At 39.6% G+C, this 21,966-nt stretch overlaps 1 protein-coding gene across 3 annotated transcripts in view; it reads right to left on the bottom strand.

Moving 5' to 3' along the window:
• The window catches only part of TAOK3 (TAO kinase 3), a 95,128-nt gene that overhangs the window by 28,597 nt on the left and 44,565 nt on the right, over positions 1–21,966 (bottom strand). For 2 of the 3 annotated variants that reach the window (XM_040605773.1, XM_040605783.1), the window contains exons 4-13: positions 20,053–20,124; positions 18,868–18,969; positions 18,344–18,389; positions 17,294–17,390; positions 13,826–13,939; positions 12,658–12,749; positions 10,502–10,595; positions 8,948–9,029; positions 3,150–3,317; positions 43–249 (exon numbers count right to left, since the gene is read on the bottom strand). In XM_040605773.1, the coding sequence (XP_040461707.1) occupies positions 43–249; positions 3,150–3,317; positions 8,948–9,029; positions 10,502–10,595; positions 12,658–12,749; positions 13,826–13,939; positions 17,294–17,390; positions 18,344–18,389; positions 18,868–18,969; positions 20,053–20,124 (1,074 nt within the window). The remainder of the gene's footprint in view (positions 1–42; positions 250–3,149; positions 3,318–8,947; positions 9,030–10,501; positions 10,596–12,657; positions 12,750–13,825; positions 13,940–17,293; positions 17,391–18,343; positions 18,390–18,867; positions 18,970–20,052; positions 20,125–21,966) is intronic. The other variant, XM_040605793.1, reaches the window with a different exon arrangement.

Raw genomic sequence — 21,966 nt, 5'->3', positions numbered from 1 at the left:
GCAGGGACTGCAGGAAGCTATGGAGAGCACCAGAGAACATACCTTCTTATGAACAACGGAGGAAGTGGAATTAATTGTGCTCTCGTCACTATGCATCATGACCAGTTCAGGGCTGCTCTCATCCAGGACCTCCTGCATGCTGCTCACACTGCTGCTCTGACTGCCTGTGCTCACAGACATACTTGGGATGGAATGGTTGCTGCCCAGACTGTCCATCTTCCTACTCAGGTTTGATCCATGCTCACTGTCCTATAAAACAAGGGGCATCCGTTACAAATACCGCAGGAGATCACCTGCCTAGTATGTGCCTGCAATGCCCAAGTTGGTTTTAAAGGTGACTCTGCAGAGTTAAAGGTTATTTGCTCATAATTTTGGCAACTACATTTCTCAAGGCTGCCTGGGTTATGAAATACTCCATATGGGGCAGCTAGGTTTTGCATTTTTTGCAATCTTACTGTATCAGGCTTCAAGCCAGTTTTTTCCACATATCAGTAAGTCTGGGCATGACTCTTGGCTTGCACAGGAGCCATCCAAGAATACTAGATAGCTGGTGGAAGGAGTCTCTTAATTAGAAGGAACAATCTAAGTTTTATTAAAACAATGTTCCAAGTCAGGATATGCTACAACACATTTTGTAAACTAGAAAAGATGTAAGATAATGAACCCATTCATTTATTATTTGATAAATATCACATGGAGCTTAACAGGTGTAGAGGTTTTAGCATCCATGTCCCAAGCAGTCAGTAATTACATTTTGTCAAGCTAAAACCCCCTTTAACCTTGTGTTTTCAGCCAAGATAAATTCTTCATTTACCTTTAAGCAGCTGGCTCAGAAGAGCCTGCATTATTACAGTGATTAAAACTGTTGTAGACTGCTTAGACTTACGTAAATAAATATTCTTCATATAGGACATATTTTGAATTCTACAGACAAATATCAGGATTTAGCAGCCTTTTTTCTCGTTGTAGACTCATAGGAGCACAGTAATTCCAGAGTATGCGCTTAATCTGGACTGACTTAGAGAATTTATGGAATCTTTTGTAATTAACTAGTGGCACTGAAGAGGCTTGCAAGGTATTCACAGTGAGGGTGGAGAACTCCAAACATCCTTCAGCTCCTGGTCCAAAATAGCCTTGATTCACCAAAATGAACGGCTTGCTGCTGCACCCAGTTTGTCCCAGCCTCCAAAGTGAGCTTGGGGAGAATTACATTACAAATCAATTGACAGGGTACTCATTTTGTTGGAGACCATCAGAAAGATAAAATTGACAGGCTTAACAGATTTGTATTTGATTGTGTGATTATTTTTTAAGCAAACAGTAGATCATTCAGAACCTGTGTGAGAGCACTTAAAATCCAAAATGCAAAATAATACTAATCTACAGAGAACATATGCACATAAGAATGAAAATATTTCCAGGATGCTTATATAAAGTTGGTGAAGAAATAACATAATGAAGCATCTGAGATTAAGATATAGCTATGTAATTAATGAATGTATATGCACAAAGGACAGAGATTGTATATGCGACCCTAACATTAACTTCCTGACTTGAATACTTTCCAAACGACCTCAACTTTCTTGCAAGAGCTTTGAGGAAAGCATTAGTAATATCTTAAGTGTTAAAGATTTGTAATGCTCCTTTTACACCTTTGAAAACTCAGGTAGAAAAAGGAATGGTCTTGTGGCGTTTACAGTTGTGCAGCTTCTGTTAACCAGTTAAGTTGTAACTGAAGTACGTGCCAAGTTTTTCTTTCAAGGCCAAGTTAGTGATATACATGAGCAATACAACCTCCTTTCGTGGTACACAAGCTCAGTGGTAAAATGCAGTGCAGAGCATGCTGTGCACATGCAGAGTGTGTGCTTCATTAAAGTGTTAATTCCTGAAGATACAATATCTCCCCACCCCCCTTTTGAGGAGCGGGGACAGGAAGAACAGAAGATATGTCTTGCAGTCAACTACTACCACACGTATCCCACTTAGCTGTTGAGCTTGGACCTACTGAATGGCCAAGTAGGAAACCCATTCCCTTGCACTTTCCTACCTCATCACTCTCCTAACAGCTTTTCACGCACGGGTAGAGAAAACTTGAAGGTTTCAGTGCAGAAGTCTGACAATCCCCCCAGCTAAGCTCTAGGTTTAGAAGCTGGCTAGCTGGAGGGCTTAGAACAGAAGCACCTCATAGCTTTAATCACAGTGGTTGATGTTCTCGCTCCTTTTGTGTGTCTCCTTCAAAGCAAAGGACAATGCTAAGTGCCAGTCTCCTCCTGCTTTATGCTCTCCTACCTGACACCCTAACTCGTGCATTTCTTAAACCAGAGCTCTAGTTTGGCTTTAAATGAACACATGACATAGACAAGCCTTAAAACCAAGTCCCTGAATACAGGCTGAGCTTAGGTGTCTCACTGCGTATTATCTGGCTATACTGCAGCAAAAAAGAATACAAACGTCAATTTGCCTGTCAATTTTTTCATTGAGAACCAGGCACAGATTTATTTATTCAACGTGCCTGCACCAAGTGACCTGAATTTCCATCTAAGCTCATCAACTGAAAAATGACTGGTTTCCTTGTCTAAGCCACAGTTAGTCACCGTTATCATACACTGATTAAGTGGATTGTTTATTACCAGATTTAAACTGAAGATGAGTTTTAGGTCTTTAAAAAATTTTAAAAATTAAGTCTTACTAATTTGGTGATTTGCTTTTCAGCTCATGATAAGCAAATTACAGTAGAGTTATGGTAAATGAAAAAATACTAACATTAATCAAGTGGTCTTGAGACTATGCTTATGAAAAAGAAAAGCCTGGACTGTCAACAGACGCTCCTTCACACAGGCTGTGAGTCACTCACTTCTCAAAGAACCTTCCTGCAAATGAGTTTCTTCCCTAAAGCTTTCAGAAGGAAGGACATTTTAAAAAAAGCCAAAGTTTTAAAGCTGTCAATAATTGCACATTTAACACTGAGTAAGGGCTACTATTACTCATTATCCTATCCTGTCTCTCTGCTAGTCCAGACCACATTCCAAAAACATGGATTGCATCCTCACCTAGGCTGTGGTTGCTCTGCTCCCTTTTAAGGGCAGGAACATCTCACTTGCCCTAAAATCATTTATAACAATGCAAATGCTGTAACAAAATATAAGTACCTCCTCCTCTTCCTGAGACTCAGTCAGTGGACCGTTCCTGGTCTCTTGGAAAAGGATTTTCTTCATTTTCCGGTACTGAAGGTTATCCAATTCACGTACTGCATCTTTTGTCCTTTGTATGAGGTCTATTAGTACCCTTGGTGGTCGGTCTCGGCGAACAAAATCATGCTAAATTTAAAGGAAATAAAAGACATGGTTTCAGACATGACACTAGTAAGTTTAATCTAAAAACAGGGACACAGTGATTTTTTTTTTTTTTTATACCTGAAATGACGGTTCATATTCAGTCATTGGTCTGTTCATATTTAATAATTAGTAATACCCCTTATGAAGACTCCAAACACAGTGAGCACTGAGTACACTGACTGTGCTCATCACTACATCAAATAACCAAACTATGGCTACATACTATGAGTTTTGATGCGTAGGTTGCAAAATGTTTTGTTCAGAAGTCAAGAATGCAGAGTACAGAGAAGTGAGGCAAAATCACATTGCTACTTGAAACTCATGTGCATGTGTACACACGTGCACAGACACATCAGTAGCAGGAGAAGCTGGATAGTGGATGGAGAGGTATGACACCTGGCTGACCCTTTGCAAGCTCTCTTTACCCCTGACTCCCTGATACGCTTTTCTGTCTGAAATTAAACAGTTTGGACCAGGGTCAGGCTTTCTGAGCTCTCCAAGCAACACAGCTCACCTGTCCCTTCCTGAGCTCATTTACTTGAAGCATACTAGGTACAAGATGGTGCCACTTCAATCCTTACAAAGGCACAGAACTTCACAGTGAACAAAACGCATAAAGGACAAAGAACAGAATCATAGAGTCATTTAGGTTGGAAAACACTTCTAAGATTAGAGTCCAACTGTTAACCTCGCACTGTTGAGTCCACCACTAAACCATGTCTGTAAGTGCCACTTCTACACACCCTCTAAATACCTCCAGGGATGGCGACTCAAACACTTCCTTAGGCAGCTTGTTCCAATGCTTGGTATCAGTAGCAAAACAAACCACCCTTCCCATGGCCACCCACCTCCTGCCAGAGCAAAGTCTCCCTAGAAACAGATGAAGTGGAAGAAACTGCTCACCTGGTTGTTCCACTAAGAATCAATCGTGATTATGTAAGACTACCTGCCTAACCTACATGAAAGTTTATCCTGCATCTATCTATTCCAATTTATAGAGAAAAACAGTAAGGAGACTGCAACATTTATTTATACTTAAAGCATTTGTAGCCAGAGTTAAAATAAAATCAGATTCTTACCAACTTCTGCTAAGGATGTACTAGAAGCGTAAGCTTTAAGTGCAGACTTAACAATAAACTCTTAAATGGACTTTAAGTACCTGATTAAAGGCAGTCAAGTTCAAGAACTAATACATCCAACTGTAGCTGGAGTAACCAATACAGGAAACCCAGTCCTCCTTAAACCAGGAGTCTTGTGTACAAAGAAGTTGAAAAGATAAGCTGATCTTCTTTTAATGATTTGTAAATAAACATGGAGAGCATCATGCCACAGGCTTATTTCTTGTTTTTAATTGAATTCAAATTGTTGTGCATTTGAGTTTCGCTAATGGGGACGGCTAGTCATTTCACTATCAATTTTTTGCTAGTAGTGATGGTGTTTGCTTCTGTGTGAAATGATGTTTTGAACTTTTAGCTATAATTCAAAAATAAAATGAATCATTCCTGCTCCTCAATGCAGATAACCAACATTTATTTGTCTGTAAACAGTAGCAATACACAGTTTATTTATGATTAGAAAAAAAAAAGCTAACCATTTTTATCTCATCGTAGATAATTTTTAGAAAGCAGTCATGCACATGGAACAATGAACCTGAACTGAAATCCACCCTAACAGCACATATACTTGTTTCACTGGAAAGACTATGCGCTTCATATTCAGGCTCTACTCAAATATTACAGTTTCCATGTGGTTGTATTGTACAGCAGATGCACAGAAGTGAAAATCAAACAAAAAAGCTCTTGCATTCTGACTGCTAACTTGCATTATCTAATTGTCTCCATTCCATTAAAAGATGTAGCCACCCCTCTGCTGGGTACTGTACAACTCTTAAGAAATGATGGCTGAAATGACTTAATTTGTATACTTTCTCCAAATTGCAAGAAAAAAAAAAAAAAAAAGAACCAATAAATCCCAGACTTAAATGGAGGACGAGGTTAGTCTAAAGGCAGGTAGCATGTTGGCTAGAAGAGTGACTACTAGAACTCAAACCTCCTGGGAATGTTATGCAAGCTGAGAAAAACAGGGAGAAAGCATTTAAAACAAGTTCTATAATTGCTTGTATTTTTACAAGTGAAAAATATTAGTGAGGGTTTTTGGTTGTAGGTTTGGGTTTTAGGGATTTTTTTTGTTCGTTTGGGGTTTTTTTTTGTTGTTATTGGGTTTTTTTTCCTTTCTTAATATCAACTACCTTTTACTTCAGTCATTTGACTATTTCCATCTAGGATAATGTACCGAAACAATTAATTTTCAAACACACCATTTAAAAGTCAGTTCCCTTTAAGAAAAGGTGGCCACAAAAAATTTGCTTTATCCCTGTTTACTGCACCCAAGTGAAAAGCCCTCACAAGAGAAAAAGATCTTCAATCTTACAATCTAAAAAGCTTCAGGGAGAACTACTGCAGGAGGGAACATGTAGGGTATTGTTCTGAAAGTCTGAAACTGCATTCAAAGCCTGAATATACATGATTTAAGAATAAGATCTCAGCTCCAATTGTCTGTACAGACTCCAACCTAAGGTACTCATGAAATCATATCCTTCAATGAACTTACACTATTCCTAGAGAGCAGAAAGGCTGCCAATCCACATGAATGAATCATTCCAAAACCCACAACATAAACCTATTAGCTGGTCAAAGGACTGTCAGGGTGCTGCAAGCAGAACCAGAGAACAAAATGCTGGTTATGTGCCACGGCACGAATGTACCACAGGAAAAAAAAAAATATACCAGGCACCGAAGAGAGTACAAACAAGCTTGTTCATCAGCCTTTACCTGAGAATAAAAGCATCAGAGTTAGATATTCTCTACGGTCCAGGCTTGAAGCAAGGACAGACGCAAGTGCAAAGCTAGCTGTTCAGTAAAGAGTGCAGGATTTTGATTTCTCTCTTCAAGAACCAAGAGGCTCAGAAACATCCATGAAAATGTGTTCTACTGAGCTGAAAGAGCAACAAGAGAAGCCATAAAACAAAGGCTGAATGGTAGCCTTAGAACAGAAATCAGCATGAAAGGCTGTCAGGTAGACCAGAGCAGCAATCTAACCTACTGTGGAAATTAAGCAAAACACCCAATGGAGCTAGCAATTCCTCTGCTCAAATATTTAAGGAAAAACTGAGCCCTGTTTACCTGGTGTGGAACAGCAGCATCCCATGCAATTCTCACCAGCAGCTATGTACGGCAGCCAGAGGAATAGCAGGGCCACTAATCAATTCTAAAGAAAGGAAATACTTAAAAAAAAAAAAAAAAAAAAAGCAGCCTGATGGAAAAGGGCTGGACAGGATTTCACACATTCCTACCTTCTAACAGAAGGCTGCTCCTGAATTTCCCAGACACAAAGCCCTTGGAGTTATAAGCATTTCTTATACTTCTCAGGTAAACCAAAACCCAATGACTTAAACTGGAAGTGATTTATGAATCACTGACAAAACTTTGGCAAACTCTGGCCACATCACTCCCATCACAGGTCCCCCTCCTACATGCTTTTGGCAATTACGAACCTGTACACGGCACTTTCCAAAATGATACAGTTATTTCCAAAACAAGTTCTAATTAATTGGGTTCAGATAATAGGAACTATTACAGGGATATAAACAACTTTTGGTTTTGGTGGTTTGACGAGGAGAAGTTAACCTGGGCCTATCCTGTTAGCGCCACTTTCAAACAGCTAAGTATGATGTATGAATACAGAAAAGAAGCAAACTTAATACAAGATGTTAATGAATCAAGAGGAATTGCTCAAAACACACCTAGGACAAAAAAAAAAATGATTGGAAAATAAGAGAGATGCAGAGTATGTTTGCTAAGTAACAATACTAGGACAGATCTACAGTTGGCACTAATCAATAAATTTGTCAGGGCTTCTGTGCCAGACAGCAGTCAAAAGAACACCACATCAGGACCTCTTACTGTAACACCACAGAGCACAGCAAAGCCAGCCTTTCCCAGCTCCTGCATAACCAGACCTGGAGTAACATTTCATGATACATATATTAGTGTCAGAAATCCCCATCCAGCCAAAGGAACTTTAGACAAAAAAAAACAACCAACCAAGCGGATCAGAAAGGCCCAAATGAATGATTTGCAGCAATCGATCTAAAACAAGAGCTGAACTGAGATCAGGCAGAACAAACATAAAAAGATACATATTCAAAAGGTATGAACAGATGAAGAATTAATCATGCTCACATTAGCATTACTAGAGAAAAAAAGGTCAAGATAACCTTCCTGAACTTCATCTGCATCTGTCAAAAAATCAGGCAAGACAGGACAGTTCAGAGCATCCCACACAGAATAATCCTGCTCTGGCCAGGAGATAAAACCAAGTCATACAGTCTCTTTCCATCTCTAACACTCATGTTCCTTTAAATAATCAGCCACTATCTGTAAATCTTTCTTAAGAGCTCAATCCTCTGACCGTGTGGAACATAACTCTCAAAGTATTACTAACTCTGCAAGATTTGCTATTGCCTATGCATCTTATGAAGACTGGTTAAGTCTAGATTTTGAGTAGCAATTAAAATGGCTTTTTAGATTTTCTGTCACTTCCACAAATTGCAAGCCTTAAATCTCAATGAAATCGCATATAAGCTTGGTAGCAAGTACTGCCTGTTACACAACAGAAAAATAACGTTTTTGCTTACTGGAGAAGGTAAGCAGAAATAAAAAAAGGAGCATCAGCAAATTAAGTTACATTACTTTACACAAAACTGAATAACTGCTCCAAAAAGGTCTCTGCTTTCACACAAGCTGCACCAAATTATAGTTTCCCCAGTCCCTCTGCCCCCATTTAAAGGGCAAATGGGGTTGTCTCCAGTTTCCTCCTTCATTTCTGTCTGCTTTTTCAGAGACCACTTAGTGCAGCAGCATGGTCACAACTCAGGGCATCCTACCGACAGCACAGTATAGCAGACAGGCTGGTGGAAGTCCCTTCTTCGTCACAGCAGTAGGAAACACACTCTTAAGCGCTGCCTACACAGAAAACTGTTGGTTGGAATTCAGCAGCACAGATTTAACTAACTCAGCTCTGGACCTGTTTGTCCTTGATAATACTTTCAGCTAAAGTATGTGCAGCACAAAAGAAAAAAAAAAAAAAAAAAAGAACATTAAATCCTTTTATCCCCCTCCTGCTGACAGGTCCTTCCTTCAGCTAAAAACCCCTGTTACTTACACTACTACCCCCCGAGCCTTGCAAGTTCTCCAGTCCAAATATAACCTCTGCAGAACTCTGGGGTGTAAGAGGAGCAGGGTGCTGGGCTGCTCCCTCAAACAACTCCTCACTCAACAGTGTAACTGTTTTACCACACAGCCTACCTCTACTTTTCTCCAGTAGCTCAACTCTTAAGCATCATCTTATAAAGAGAATTGTGACTGACATGAAAGGCAAAGTCAGGAAATAAAGTTAAACAGCCTAAAATACTCTCCAGAAGACCCCAAAACTCTACTGATTCAGATGAGAGCAAAACCAACAATTTTTTTGAATGGGCAAACATTTGTTCATCATCTTTAGTATTATAGACAGCTTTTCCCCAAATTTCTGCAAAAGATCTGAAAAATTACCCGCAACAGATCTGTTGATGATGGCCGTTCCTGAGGTATTTTCTGTAAGCAGTAATCAACAAATCCCCTAAAGGAGTCTGACCTGTAAATAAATTTTAAAAAGTTTTAAATTAAGAAGAAGCTTAGGATCTGGAATAGACGCAAACTTATTAGTGCCAGCAAAAGAAAAAAACCCCACAACCTGACTAATTTGTTCTTAAGTTTTAGGGCAGAGAAATTACCCAGACTTTTCCAGATTCTGAGTTAAGTTGATCCCATCATTTCTTTCAACAGCTAAAGGCTGTTGAAACAAACACAGACACACTATTATTCCCAACCACAAACTGAAAACCAGGCAAGAACTATGTGTACCATTCACTATTTTCAATTTTATCTCAACTCCTTAAAAATAGATGACAATGAAATTATAGTTAACTCCAGAAATGTACTTCTTAAGTTAGGTGATGAAACGGCTCTCTAACCCCTAGAAAGCTTCCCACCATTTGTAGCGCTGGCTCTAAAGTGCCTTGATACAATGATTAGTTCACCAAAATTTTTGGCTAAATATGAGATTGTGTCACACCTGGAAAGAAGAAAACTCATCTTCTAGGTGCCACTGAACTCGAAAGCAGCATAAAAGTCACCTTACTTACTCCCTATGTTCTCAAAGCCACGGAGAGCACACTGGTGGACTACACACAAACTGCTTGCAATCAGGAATACTGATTCTTACACTGTATTCATAAGTTGTCTCTACTTTGCATTGCAAATTCTACACAGAAGAATGTGGATACCAGTGTACAGATATGAGACCAAGGTCTTCGAACCTTGACAAAATGGACAAAACAGAGATGATGAAGTAAGGAAACCAAAGTGTTTTGCTAAAATGATTAGCAAAGAAATAATCGCTAGGCATTTAAGCAACATAGTGTAACTGGGGGAACTTCACACCTCTCCAGGAGAAGCTATCGCTTCAAGCCATCTGCAGACTCTGCCAAGCATCACTTGATAGCTACATTCCACTCGGGCACAGAGAACAGGTAACCCCTTTGCTTCCACAGAATAACAAAGCATTCTCGTATCAAAGCTCAGACTCCGGAACAAGCCTGTAGCATGGGCAGTATTTACTGGTCACAATGCTCTGATGACTTTTGAAGTCACTCACTGGAAAAAGATAATCTAATTACCTCTATATCCTGCATACCTCTCCCTTCCCTTTCTCCACATTTCAGTTGCATTACAATGCTAACAACCCCTCTGTCAGGGATCTTTTGCAGCTGGAAGCTTTGCTGATGCTGAGCTATGGCTTGCTTAATGCATCCAAGATTACTTTAATTCCTACAGCATCTACAGCCCCATAATTAACACCTCCACACATTTAGATTGTAGCATAGCCAAAGTGACAGAAGGTCAAAATCGAGCCTGCCTACACAGGAGCACTATTTGAGAACGCAGTCAAAGCGCTACACTGCAACAAATACTTTTCTTGTCAGACTTTAGCCATGCAAAGAATGTCACAGAGTATTTTCAGGGAAATACAACAAACCAAACCCCATCTAGTAATAGCTCTCTTACCATTCATTTGACTGTAACGTAGGGGAATCATTCTGGGCTATGTGATATAAGGCACTCATTGCATTCATGTTGAAAAGTGGAGGCTTCCTTTCAGCTAGAAAGAGAAGAGAAAGGTGTGATAAAGCAGTCTGGAAAGAAAAGGAGAAAAATATGGAAGTATGAGCAATGTATCACTGCTAAATCAATAGCTCATTACTGTCATCATCACATTTAAGCTAATTATTTTAATATTCTAGGTTAGAGACTTGGACAACCACTCAAGGAAAGCTGCTATTCACTTGAAGAGGGGATGAGAAATCCAGAGAGAATGGGATGCATATTATAAGGAAAAGTTTCCAGTAAATTTTACCTTAACTGCAACGTTTCACACCTGACCTACTATGGTACAATCAACAGAAGCTGACTAAACCAGAGCTTAGACATACATAAATTTCCTGGCCATTACATGGTGTATCAATACCTACAGATCTTTGATGCACTACTGTGGCACCTATATTAAGGAAAAAGAGTGGCTGCCTGTTTCATTTATCATTGGCAGTCACCTGCAAGCAGGACAGTTTGCCAAATTCACTTGCCAGATGTGTCGTTAACTCCCCCTAACTAAAATTCTTCCTAGTTCTTGCACCAAGAGGACACCCACCTACCAGCCCCTCACTTAAGGGGTGCAGCAGATCTCACACAGAAATTGAGAAAGGCTGGTTTTCACCACCATCTAAGGTCAGTCACTCCATTCAGCCAACGATGCCAGGATTTTAAGTTCATGTCAGGTCAGAGCAATCACTTGTCCTTGACATGCAGCATGCATGCAAACCACTGCATTTTCTTTTCTTTAAAGACTACATACTTTTGGCTACACAAGAAATTAAGACATCAGCATTCAAAGAAACCCAAGTGGTGCTCAACAAGAGATTTCCTCCCACTGCTACCTGACTGCATGTTCAGACACGGAATCATGCAAAGGCAAAGTTCAAAGTTCAAAAAAAAGTTTAATACTTCTCAAAAGTGTAATATTAAAAAAAGCAAACCCATCAACTACGTAAAATGGTTTGGAGGTTCCTGACTGAAAAGCTCCATAAGATATTTTGGGATCAAGACTCAGTGCTAACAAAGGGTAGCATAATATCTATTCTACTACAGTGATCTATGAGAAGCCATAACACACCTAAACTACACACACACACATGAAAATAATCAGTGGCCATGCAGAATAATACAAGTCTAAAACTTCTGATTTTGGTTTTCTTTATATCTAAATACAAACTGTGCCAGCAAGGCATTAGTGCTGGCACATGAAATACAGCGTGATATTACTAGTCATCTACACCATTACCATCTCCATACTGAAGTCAACTCTTCTTCCCATTCTGTATGTCCCCTTCTGCTATATATATTTCTGCTGATTAAACATTTATAAATAACATTTTCACTGAACTTGCCCTTGCAACAAGTTCTTGATGTACTGCTGTTAAGGTTAAGTATAATCCATATCAATAGTATTTCTGAAAATAATCTACTCAGCACATGCAACATCAATATTCAAACTTAAAATGCACACATCTGCTCTGTATACCTGCTATCACATCTACATCTGCTTCAGGTTGTGTGGATGCGTATCATTTGCCCTTTGCAGTGCAAACCCTTTTCTTCTCATGTAAAGAACCTGTCCACGTTGATTCATGTCACAAACTTTCAGCTGAGATTAAAGATTTTTGTTTTAGAGAGTGAGGAAGTAAGAAGAATTGAAAATTAAATGTAGGTCCCTTCTAACACACAATTCTTAGGACACCAATTCCCTTGATGTAATAGCTGGATCAACTTTCTCCAAATCCAGCTTGAAATACACAGACTACAAACCAGTTTCCTCTCATAAAAGACTAGAATCCTCTAGCTGTTATGGGAATAACTGAGTACACCAGATTAACAATAAAGCACAGCAGCATTAGTGGCTTGCTCTTGATTTGCCAGTGAGTAAAAGACTTAAACTCAACTGTCAGTGCTTTCCTAGTCAGGCTTCTTAAAGGAGGAAAAAAAAAAAAAAAAAAAAAAGAAAAATACCAAAAAAAATATCTTAAGAATAAGAATCTTGCATTTTTTTCAGGACCTCCTAATAAACATTGCAGACAATTACTCATCTCGGCTGCCAAGTATTTACTCACCTAACTCAATACACGTGATCCCAAGAGACCAGACATCCACCTTTCCATCATACTGTCCCTCGTCCATAGCAAGGATCACCTCTGGTGCCATCCTACCAACCACAGCGCAGAACATGCAGGTTAGGGGATACAAATTGTGACTCCCAGCACATAGCTTAAAATGAGATGGTTTCATCACCTTCAGCAGCTTAGCAGATGAGAACTTAAAGAGCCAGCATGGAGCTGAGTAAAGCCATGCTGAAATAAAACGATGCTTGCCTGCACTAGCAACTCTTCCAAGAGGCAGTTTAAGAAAGGAAAGTAAATAAGAGGCCAACCTGATCATCTTGCTGTTAGCGCAACATGCTGGCACATGGGAGACCCACACCAATCTCAAAGGCATTGTACCTGCAGGCAGACAGCAAGGTCTGGGAGAGTCCTAAAGGTATCATTTGTACTCCCACCAGAGATGGTGGGTTTTCCATTGGCACACCAGGAGAATTTTCCAGCAGATATATGCAGCCTGTGAGTGTAGTTACGAAAGGAACAGGGAAATCCGTAACAGTGGGGAAATACGGTGGTCCAAGATAAAGGGATAAGTAGGGGGAAATGGAAGCAGCAGGCCCAGCCTGCAAAAATTCAGCCTCTTCTGTTCTTCAAAGATGAAGCAGGCTTCTTGCCAAATGGACTTGTTCAGAGGCTGGGCGATAGGTGACCTCCCATCAATGCCTGGGGCGTCTGCCACAAAAGTAAGTGGAGCGTAAAGCTATGCTGGTTCACTATGGTAAGAATGCCAAGCACCTCAAGCGACTCGTAAGCAAGTTGCTTCAAAACAGAATTGAAGTAGCTGTGTGACTTAGAGTCTGCATGGCCAGATTAACAGGATTCCCTTTCTCTATGTCGTTGTCTTAGTTCCGTTACCTATGGCAAGCGTTAATAATTTTTAAGCCAATGGCATTACAACAGTCGAAGCATTAACTGGTACCATTTCAAAGTGCTGCACAGCCTACCTCTCTCTACTCATGGGCACTGAGGAAGAACACATTTCCTGAAGAGCTGGACACAGGAATTTTAAGAAAACTGCTCAGTTAATTAAGTTTTTGTGCCAGATATTATTTTCAGATTGTGAAACGCTGGAAATAGAAGAGAGCAGTCTTATAAATATGGAAGTATTGCAGGCTTTACTCACCAGTAAGGCGTTCCCACAAAAGAATTGGCAGGGGAGACTATAGATGCAGACCCAAAATCAGCTAGTTTCACTTGACCTGGTTCTGTTAGAAGAATATTTCCAGCTTTAATATCCCTTTAAAAGAAAAAAAGAAAATTATACTTCTGGTTCCAGTAGAATAACTTTCAAAAATTTACAAACACAGAAGTCCACTAACTTTTTCTCAATTAAACATTCATAAGAATCTGAGAATATTTAGAAGTCTAGTATTACAGAAACCTAGAGAAATCAGATCTGTGTGTTTTTGTGGAATGGAAAACCTGGCTGTACCTAGAAAGGACAGGGGGTGAGGGAAGTGAAGAAGAGAGGAGGCATGGGTGCAAGGTTGAGGTCCCAAACTAAGATCCAGGAGAGATGTATTGGGGTACTATGACACCTTATGTCAGCTATGACACCCTTAATACCAGATGTGCTATTTTCATCTTTCAAATGCCCTAGAATTCCTTATCTGATCCTTCTTACAACGCTCTGATAATTCACACATTTAAGAGATTAACGATAATGACACTACTGAAATACAAAAGGTACAAGATCTATTCAATACCTTTGGCACCATAAGTTTCTCAATTCCAGCAGTAAGCAGGATAATTTCAAATTAACTGCCCATGAAATGCTGCAAAAGGTTAACTCAATTTGCATACCTCCCAAGACACTTGGCAATGACCCCATTCAAAGTTTGAAACAGACTTGTCAGATCTAAAATATTTTTTTCTTTCACCCATCTGACATAAAAGGAAGAGGACTGCTTTAAGAAATTCAAGTCTACTTATACATTGCCAGCTGAAAATCACAATATAGTGAAAGTTCCTTAAAACCCTGATACAGCAGTTCAAAAACAAAGGAAAAACCGCACACTAGGTATGCCACAGATGCATTCACATGGGCAAAGCTATTTTCTTTTGCAAAAGCAGACCTTCAACATAAATGGAATATGTGTAAGGGATTCCGGTCAGTCAGGCTGCTATACACTATATGGTCTGGAATACCTCCTCACTATCTCTTTAAAAAATATAATGTATCTTTCCACAAAAAAAAAAAAAAAAAAAAAAAAAATCAATGAAAATATCAGCTTTTCTTATCTGGTGTTCAACCTGTAAACACCTAAATACCAAAGCCACTTACCAGTAGTAGTAGACCTCCAACACAATTTACTGTGTATTGCCAAATGCACTCATACTCTGACCCTGTGAAAACTGAGCTAATAAGATAAATGCGAAGGGAAACAAAGCTATCTTGTATTTGCTGCAGAGGAAGCGCATACACTGAATTATCACACACCAGTTGAAGAATAATAATTTTTGCATAAAACACAACACTGTAGACCCAGAGAACAGCTAAGCTGAAAGACCCTGTAAATGCAGTGTGACACAAACACTGGTGAGATACCTTTGTCTCCAAAAGCCAGCACACAAAAGTCAGAGCTGGGATAAAGGGAGCCACAGAGACAGTTTACTTACAGTATTTCAGCAGCAGAGCCAGAGTAAGAACCTCTATTTCTCTATTTCCCCATTCCCAGGAAAGTACTGCTTCAAACTAATACTACGGAGTTTTTTGCATGCATGTGCTACTCAAAACCATCCTGACCTGCCTTCATGTTTGAGGTCTATGCATCTGTCACTTCTGCAGAGAAGTGCTAAAGATGTCTGGTACGTGCAAGAACAAACACCTCAAAAGTACAAAAGAGACAATGCAGGCTGTCCTCTCTGCTGTCATCTCCACTGCTACTTCTACTGTACAACAGCCAGAGGACTTAGCAGCCACGTTACGTATCAGCAAACACATCTGCCAATAGGTTTGCCTTGTGCCTGCAATTAAACAGGAACTAATCTCACGATTTGCCATGCCAAGCCATGCTGCTAGAACAAAGGGGTGGCAAGGCTATGAGGGGAGCGGGGTGCTGTTCCTGTGTCTCCATGAGGTATCCCCTTACCCTGGCCCTGCTGCCTTTGCCTTCCTGCCCGTGGGGCCTGGCTGCTCTGCCCCTTGCCAGGCAGCATGTGCTGTACCCTCAGGCTCCCCTGTCGTTGTGCACATCAGTACAGCAGCACCCCTTGCTGCCCAACAACAGCACTAGGACATGACACTCTTCTGATCGGGAAACTAGAAAACTCTTGATGGTCTTTTCCAGGAGAGGAGACTTGCCTTCCCATCTCAGGAGTTACAAGGCTTACAGCTCTTGGAAGACAACCAGCTAGACTGAAAGACCCATGTGGTGCCCTCAGCAGCCACCGTCCTTATGGCCACTGTGTCAGCAAAGTAACTTCTTACAATTGCAAAGAGAAATAACCAACTTTGGTCTCAATCTGCAATAAACCTGTTAATGGAAATGTGAACGGAAAGTTCACACAGAGCAGCTAGTATTCAGTATGTGAAATGCTGAATTTAAAACACACTAATTGCACCTTCTTAGAAAGTCCTAATGAGTATCGAGAAAAAACAATTCTCAACAGTGCCAATATAGGGCATATATGCAAACAGCTGATCAAAAATAATCCTATTTTAATTTCATGAATTGGAATTAATGTTTAAATTAATATTTCACTTAAATATAATTTAATAACCATGTGTAGATATGCCCCAAATAGTTATTCTAACAAGTGACAAATTATTCCTGTCTCTAAAAATCCCTCACTGACTCAGCCTCAGATATACGAATTTTGTCTCAAGCTTGCCAGTAGACTACAAAGATGCTTTTAGCTCATAAATCAGTCTCAAGCTGCCTCATTATGATGACTCTCTACTCATTACAGTAATCTACATCCATTTCACAAGTCCCTGAGATATCAGTAGTACCCAAAATTAGAACAAAAAAAACATAAAATGAGAACATGCAACATTGTTGACAAGTGAGTAAAAAAAATCCAAACTCCTGAAAAATACCCATTATGAAAGGCAGATCTAGAAGCTACCTCCACAAGCAGCCTTTTACAAAAATCTTCCTCTGCCTGTGTGCTCTGACTTCTCCTAAGGTAGTTTTACCCTTGACTTAGGCTTTCATTGACTGGTTTCTGAAAGCATGAAGTTTTACTTACTCATAACAAAATTCGCACTATGTCTAGTCTTAAAAATAGTCTAGTTCTATCACTCCACTTTATTTGGCAAATTTAGGGTGATTTTTCCTGTCCGTGTTTACTGCCAACATTCAGGTGCATCCCTTGTTACCAGGTATACCTGGTATAGAGAAAAATTGCTGATGTGGAAGAGATTCAGCACAGGATATAGCCACATGAGATTATTTAGACCAAAAAAAATCATTCCTTATTAGCCAACAACTGTTATTTATACATCTGCCCTGGCATTAGGAGTCTATTAGATAAAATTTTGGTAGAATAACCTTTACCAAAGTTGCTTAAACACAGCAAAGCAGTTTTCAGGCTCTACAGAGTGGAAGACGGAAGGACATCCAATAGCACCAGGCACTAGCCTTACCTATGAATCTTACAGTGAGAGTGCAGGTAGGCCAGCCCCTGCAAGGCACCGTGGGTGATGGCAGCAATCTCCACTTCCTGAAGTGGCTTCTTGTGAACTACAGAAATAAATCAAGAAAAACCGTAAAAAGGTCAGTGTGTTCTTTTCCTGAGAAAGTGTTTTTAAAGAGAAGGAACTCCACCAGTTTTGCAAAATATAAGGTGAACATCATCTTCATTGTACTAATTTCCTACAGCCTGACAGCCACTAGCAGCTCTGAGTCTATGCACAGCCTGTGCATGTATTTCACATCATAGGAAACTGTATTTTTCTTTACATTCCTGTTAGGGCCAACAGTTACTGTTAACACCAGGAGATGTGTCTGAGTGCAGCTTGCCAAAAGTATTTGAAATACTCATTTGGTCCTTCGCAAGGAAAACTTACTACTTTTTTTCCTCCAACAGCCAAAAAACAGGAAAATGAGGTGAGGAACACCAGCCACAAAGAGGTGTCCCCCAAAGTACACTCCTGTATCCCTAAACATGACTAGCCTGTGCCTTGGCTGACTGTACCCTAGATACAAAAGATACAGCCCACAGTGTACTAGTTTTTACAAACTTTGGCTTAGATTCTCTATTCCTCTGCAGGTGCTGCTGTTCTAGTTTTGAGGTCACAAGTCTTTTGTCCTATAAAATAATCCGTAATTATTCCTACAAACTGCAAGTCAAGGACAAAGGCGATCCCTGCAGGTTTTTGTTATGGGTATTCAGAAAACAGGCAGACTGCTTCAGTCATCAAGGTGGAACAAATTACAGGAACATAGCTATATACATTTACACCTTCATTTTACAATATATAAACGTGCATGCCAACCATACTTAGCACTGGCCTCCTGGGAAAGTCTCAGCTTACCCTTGCTATCACAAACACAGGCACTGTAGCTACGGAATGGAGTAGCATAGACAGACCGCCTCTACCATCTGCAAAATACCAGTCTGTGAGAAAACAGCCTCCCACTGTACTCAGAAGGGGCACTAGGAAAAAGAAAATCGAAGACTATATAAAACTTACCCTCTAGCAAATCTGAAGCTGATCCTAAACAGTACTCCATAACCAACTGCAAGAAAAAAAAGCATGCTCTTAAATTATAGGGTAGACGCTCACCCAAACAGTTACTACTTGAATGGCTAAGAAACAGTAGAAGCAAATAAAACCTGAAGTTGCAAGAAATGCAGTAAGTGATGAACAAAATAAAATGCTCCAAATATTCCAGCAATGCCAAGACATCTTTCATTGTTGTAAAGAAGGTTGAGGCACTGCAAAGACCGTGGGGAGATACTGTAGAGGGTGTTACATAATAATTGTTTAATCGGCATGAATACAGAGGCCTCCCTCAGAGAAGCAGGGATTTGTTCCAATATCCTAAATACCTATTCTCTTTAAATTACCTGGAACCTTCTTCAGAAGAAAGAGACTACAGGCAGCACGGGATGAATACTGCTGCATGTAAAGACACTTTGTGTATTCAATATTTGATTGCCGTACTATACATTTTCTGCTCATGAAGACCTCTAAATGCCACATCATTCACTCACCCATGCTGTATGCTCTTTCAGGTAACAGCCCTTATACTCTATAGTGTTGGGGTGCTTCAGCTGTTGTAGAAACTTGACTTCTTTGATGATATCCTGCCATTTCTAGTAAAAAAAAAAAAAAAAGAGCAAAAAAGTATAAATACATTTCTCTACTTCATCCCCTACATACTCTCATACACCACACATTGTAGGACAGTCTGAAAAGCAACCACAAAATTATTTTACAATGTGAAGACTTTACAATGTAAGTTAGTAAGACACTAACAATCTAGGTGTCATAGCTGCAAAAGCACAGCTCTGTATCTGCTGTCTGGATCTCTATTGCTGCACTGAGACCCCCTCCCAAGCCTTATTTAAACAGACAGAGGAGTGCAAAAGTTGTGGGGTTTTTCCCTCATTTTAACTGCAATACATTTTACTTAAAGCATTGCTTCTGTTTTGCATATTGAACTGTCTGGTGGTCTCAAACTTGGTAACATCTGCCCCAAGAGACAACAGCACCTATAATATGTGCTAGAAGTAGTAGCAGTTAACTGTTCACCTTCCTTTTGTAAAGCAGCACAAAGCCACTGACATTTGGAAGACCGCAGCACATGTGGGAGACCAACAGGTAAGCAAGGAAAAAATGAGTTGATAACATCCCTGCTTGCTCTTAAGGCACAAAGACATTCTCCGGTGCACATCAATGCACCAATTCAATTGAACAGAGCCAATCCAAATTCAAGGCACCACAACACAAAAGTAAGAGGAGGAACTAACAAGCAACAATTGAAGTGAGACTGATATTCTGAATACAAGGTCTATGCAATCTTAGATTATAGATCCCGAACAGTGTTTTGAGCAGCTCCAAGTTTCAGTCCATGCCTCAGAGTGTTATGGTTGTGGTTCCAATAGTCAGTGTGCTCTTTATGCACTTACTACTGAAATTATTACCATGGTGAAATAACCACCATACAAGCATTCTGAATTGCCATTCATTTCCTTAAACTGAACTATTTATCAAAATTTGCATAAACTCATTTTCCTTCTACAAACCTCCATGCTTCCTATGGAAGCGAGCAACAGTTACCGCATTAAAAAGCTGGTTTGCTAGGGTCAAATAAAATATGCAGCTAATTTCACTGTTCAGATTTGCATTATGGTTGCAACAACTTCTGCATGCAGAATTGGCTTTATTCACCTTACCTCATTCGTTTGCTTTCCACTATAGGACATTTTCTTGACTGCCACCACCTCATTAGTGTGGGAATTTGTAGCCTACAGCAGGGAGGAAGAAATAGATTGAAAAAAAGTTTCATTTTTTTTCCCCTCCCCATGGTGAACTGTGCCTTTGGCAAATGTAAGCTTTTTTCTCCTATATTTCACCCCTGCAAGCTCCTACATCTCCAGAGACATTTTCCTCATTTTAAGATTTACCAGACAACTATTATGATACTTTTTCCTGACTTCACCTACCTGTCCATATCCACTGTTCCTCCCTCAGCCCTTACTGTGCTTGTTGCCAAAAACCAAAGCCCAATATTGCACCTACTGAGAACATTCAAAATACAGTTGTATTGGAATTACAGTAAAAACAGTTTTAGATAAACCTTTGGAAAAATGTTTTCCAAAGAAAAAAAGAGATATATCAAACCCTCTATAATTTACAAAATCCCCATATAATATTGATATTCTTAAACAGCCATTTCAATTTCTAGTTTCAGGAGGATGCTTCTTTCTGGAATTTATCTCAATTTAAAAAAAGCAACCTTCCTTTTTCTGCACCAGATCTCAGTTTTGCAATGAATATTATTCAGTCATCAAAATTCTGCTTTTCAGCAGCCTGTATGACACAGGGATGGTGACTGGAGGCTGAAAACTCAAGTTTTAGGAAGAGCTCTACTTGCCTGGATTGGCACTGCCCTCATTTCTGCACGTTAAGGACAGAAAACTTGAAGGTTTTAGTCTTTAAAGAGTTGAAATCCCTGTACCTCCAACCATTTACCATTTTGGGGACAAAAAATTAATGACAGCTAAAAGCTTAGAATACAATAGAAGCTAAATGTGGTAAATCCTTCTTTCAGCTGCTTGAGCGGATGAGTACTATACTTTCAAGTAACGTATTAATGAAAGACATTTCATGATGCAGTGACTTCAAAGAAAAAAAGATGTTGGTGAACCAACAGAGCACAGGCATTACTAAACGGAGTTGACACACTTATACTCTTCACAGCACACATTCTCTAACTCATTTGAGGAGGAAAGCTGAAAACAAGTAACTTTTGGATAAGGTAAAGCCCTTCCTAACCACTCACTGTCCTGATTCAGCACATAAAAGATCAAGAGTATTTTACTCAAATGTATGAATTCTGGCATTGTAAAGAAATTTCCAGGTATTCCAAGTATCTTCACATGAACATGGTATCTTTCATTTCAGCCTTAATTTTTTGCCAAATGGATCAATCCCATGTTCTCACAGTTGTGTGTGAAGTTCTTGCTGTATCAAGCACCTGGGATCCTCCTGGCTGAAATAACTTAAAGAGCTGTACAAGCACGCTCTCAGAAATATCCACTTGCTGAAAGTGGGTTTGGCCATACTTGGATCTTTAGTGAAAAGCTTGGCAGAAAACAAGCACATTTTGCTTGCAAAACCTCTTTCACGCTGCCCTCATCTGCTTTATCACTTTTCCTTATTTCTAGCATGGATATAAGTAGGTTGTTTTTGATGAAAACTATTCTTCTGAAGTGTCAAAGCAACTTAGTTGATTTCATGTCAAGTTAACATCAACTTTAAAACCTTGTGAGAAGTGGCATATTTTTTTCCTTAGCCTCCTGATATATGATGTATCATTTCTTTCAAGCAAGAAAAGGAATTTCAAATTATCTTGCCAAGCCTTGGCAATAGTACACTGGAAAACAAAACAGCTTTCAAAAATTGAGCTTAAACTGAAGTTTAAACTAGAATAATTATATCAATCCACAATAATAGAGACAAGATACAGATCAATGTATTTGCTGTTCCTAGTAATATCAGTACCAATTTAAATAAAAAGGTCAAAGAGATGCAGCCACAGCCTAACAATCCATGCCCTGCCCCTTTTTATGTATCTAAAGTCTCTT

This window comes from Falco naumanni, chromosome 1, assembly GCF_017639655.2.
Source record: "Falco naumanni isolate bFalNau1 chromosome 1, bFalNau1.pat, whole genome shotgun sequence".
NCBI classification, from domain to species: Eukaryota; Metazoa; Chordata; class Aves; order Falconiformes; family Falconidae; genus Falco; species Falco naumanni.
This window is presented reverse-complemented; position numbering and strand designations above follow the sequence as displayed.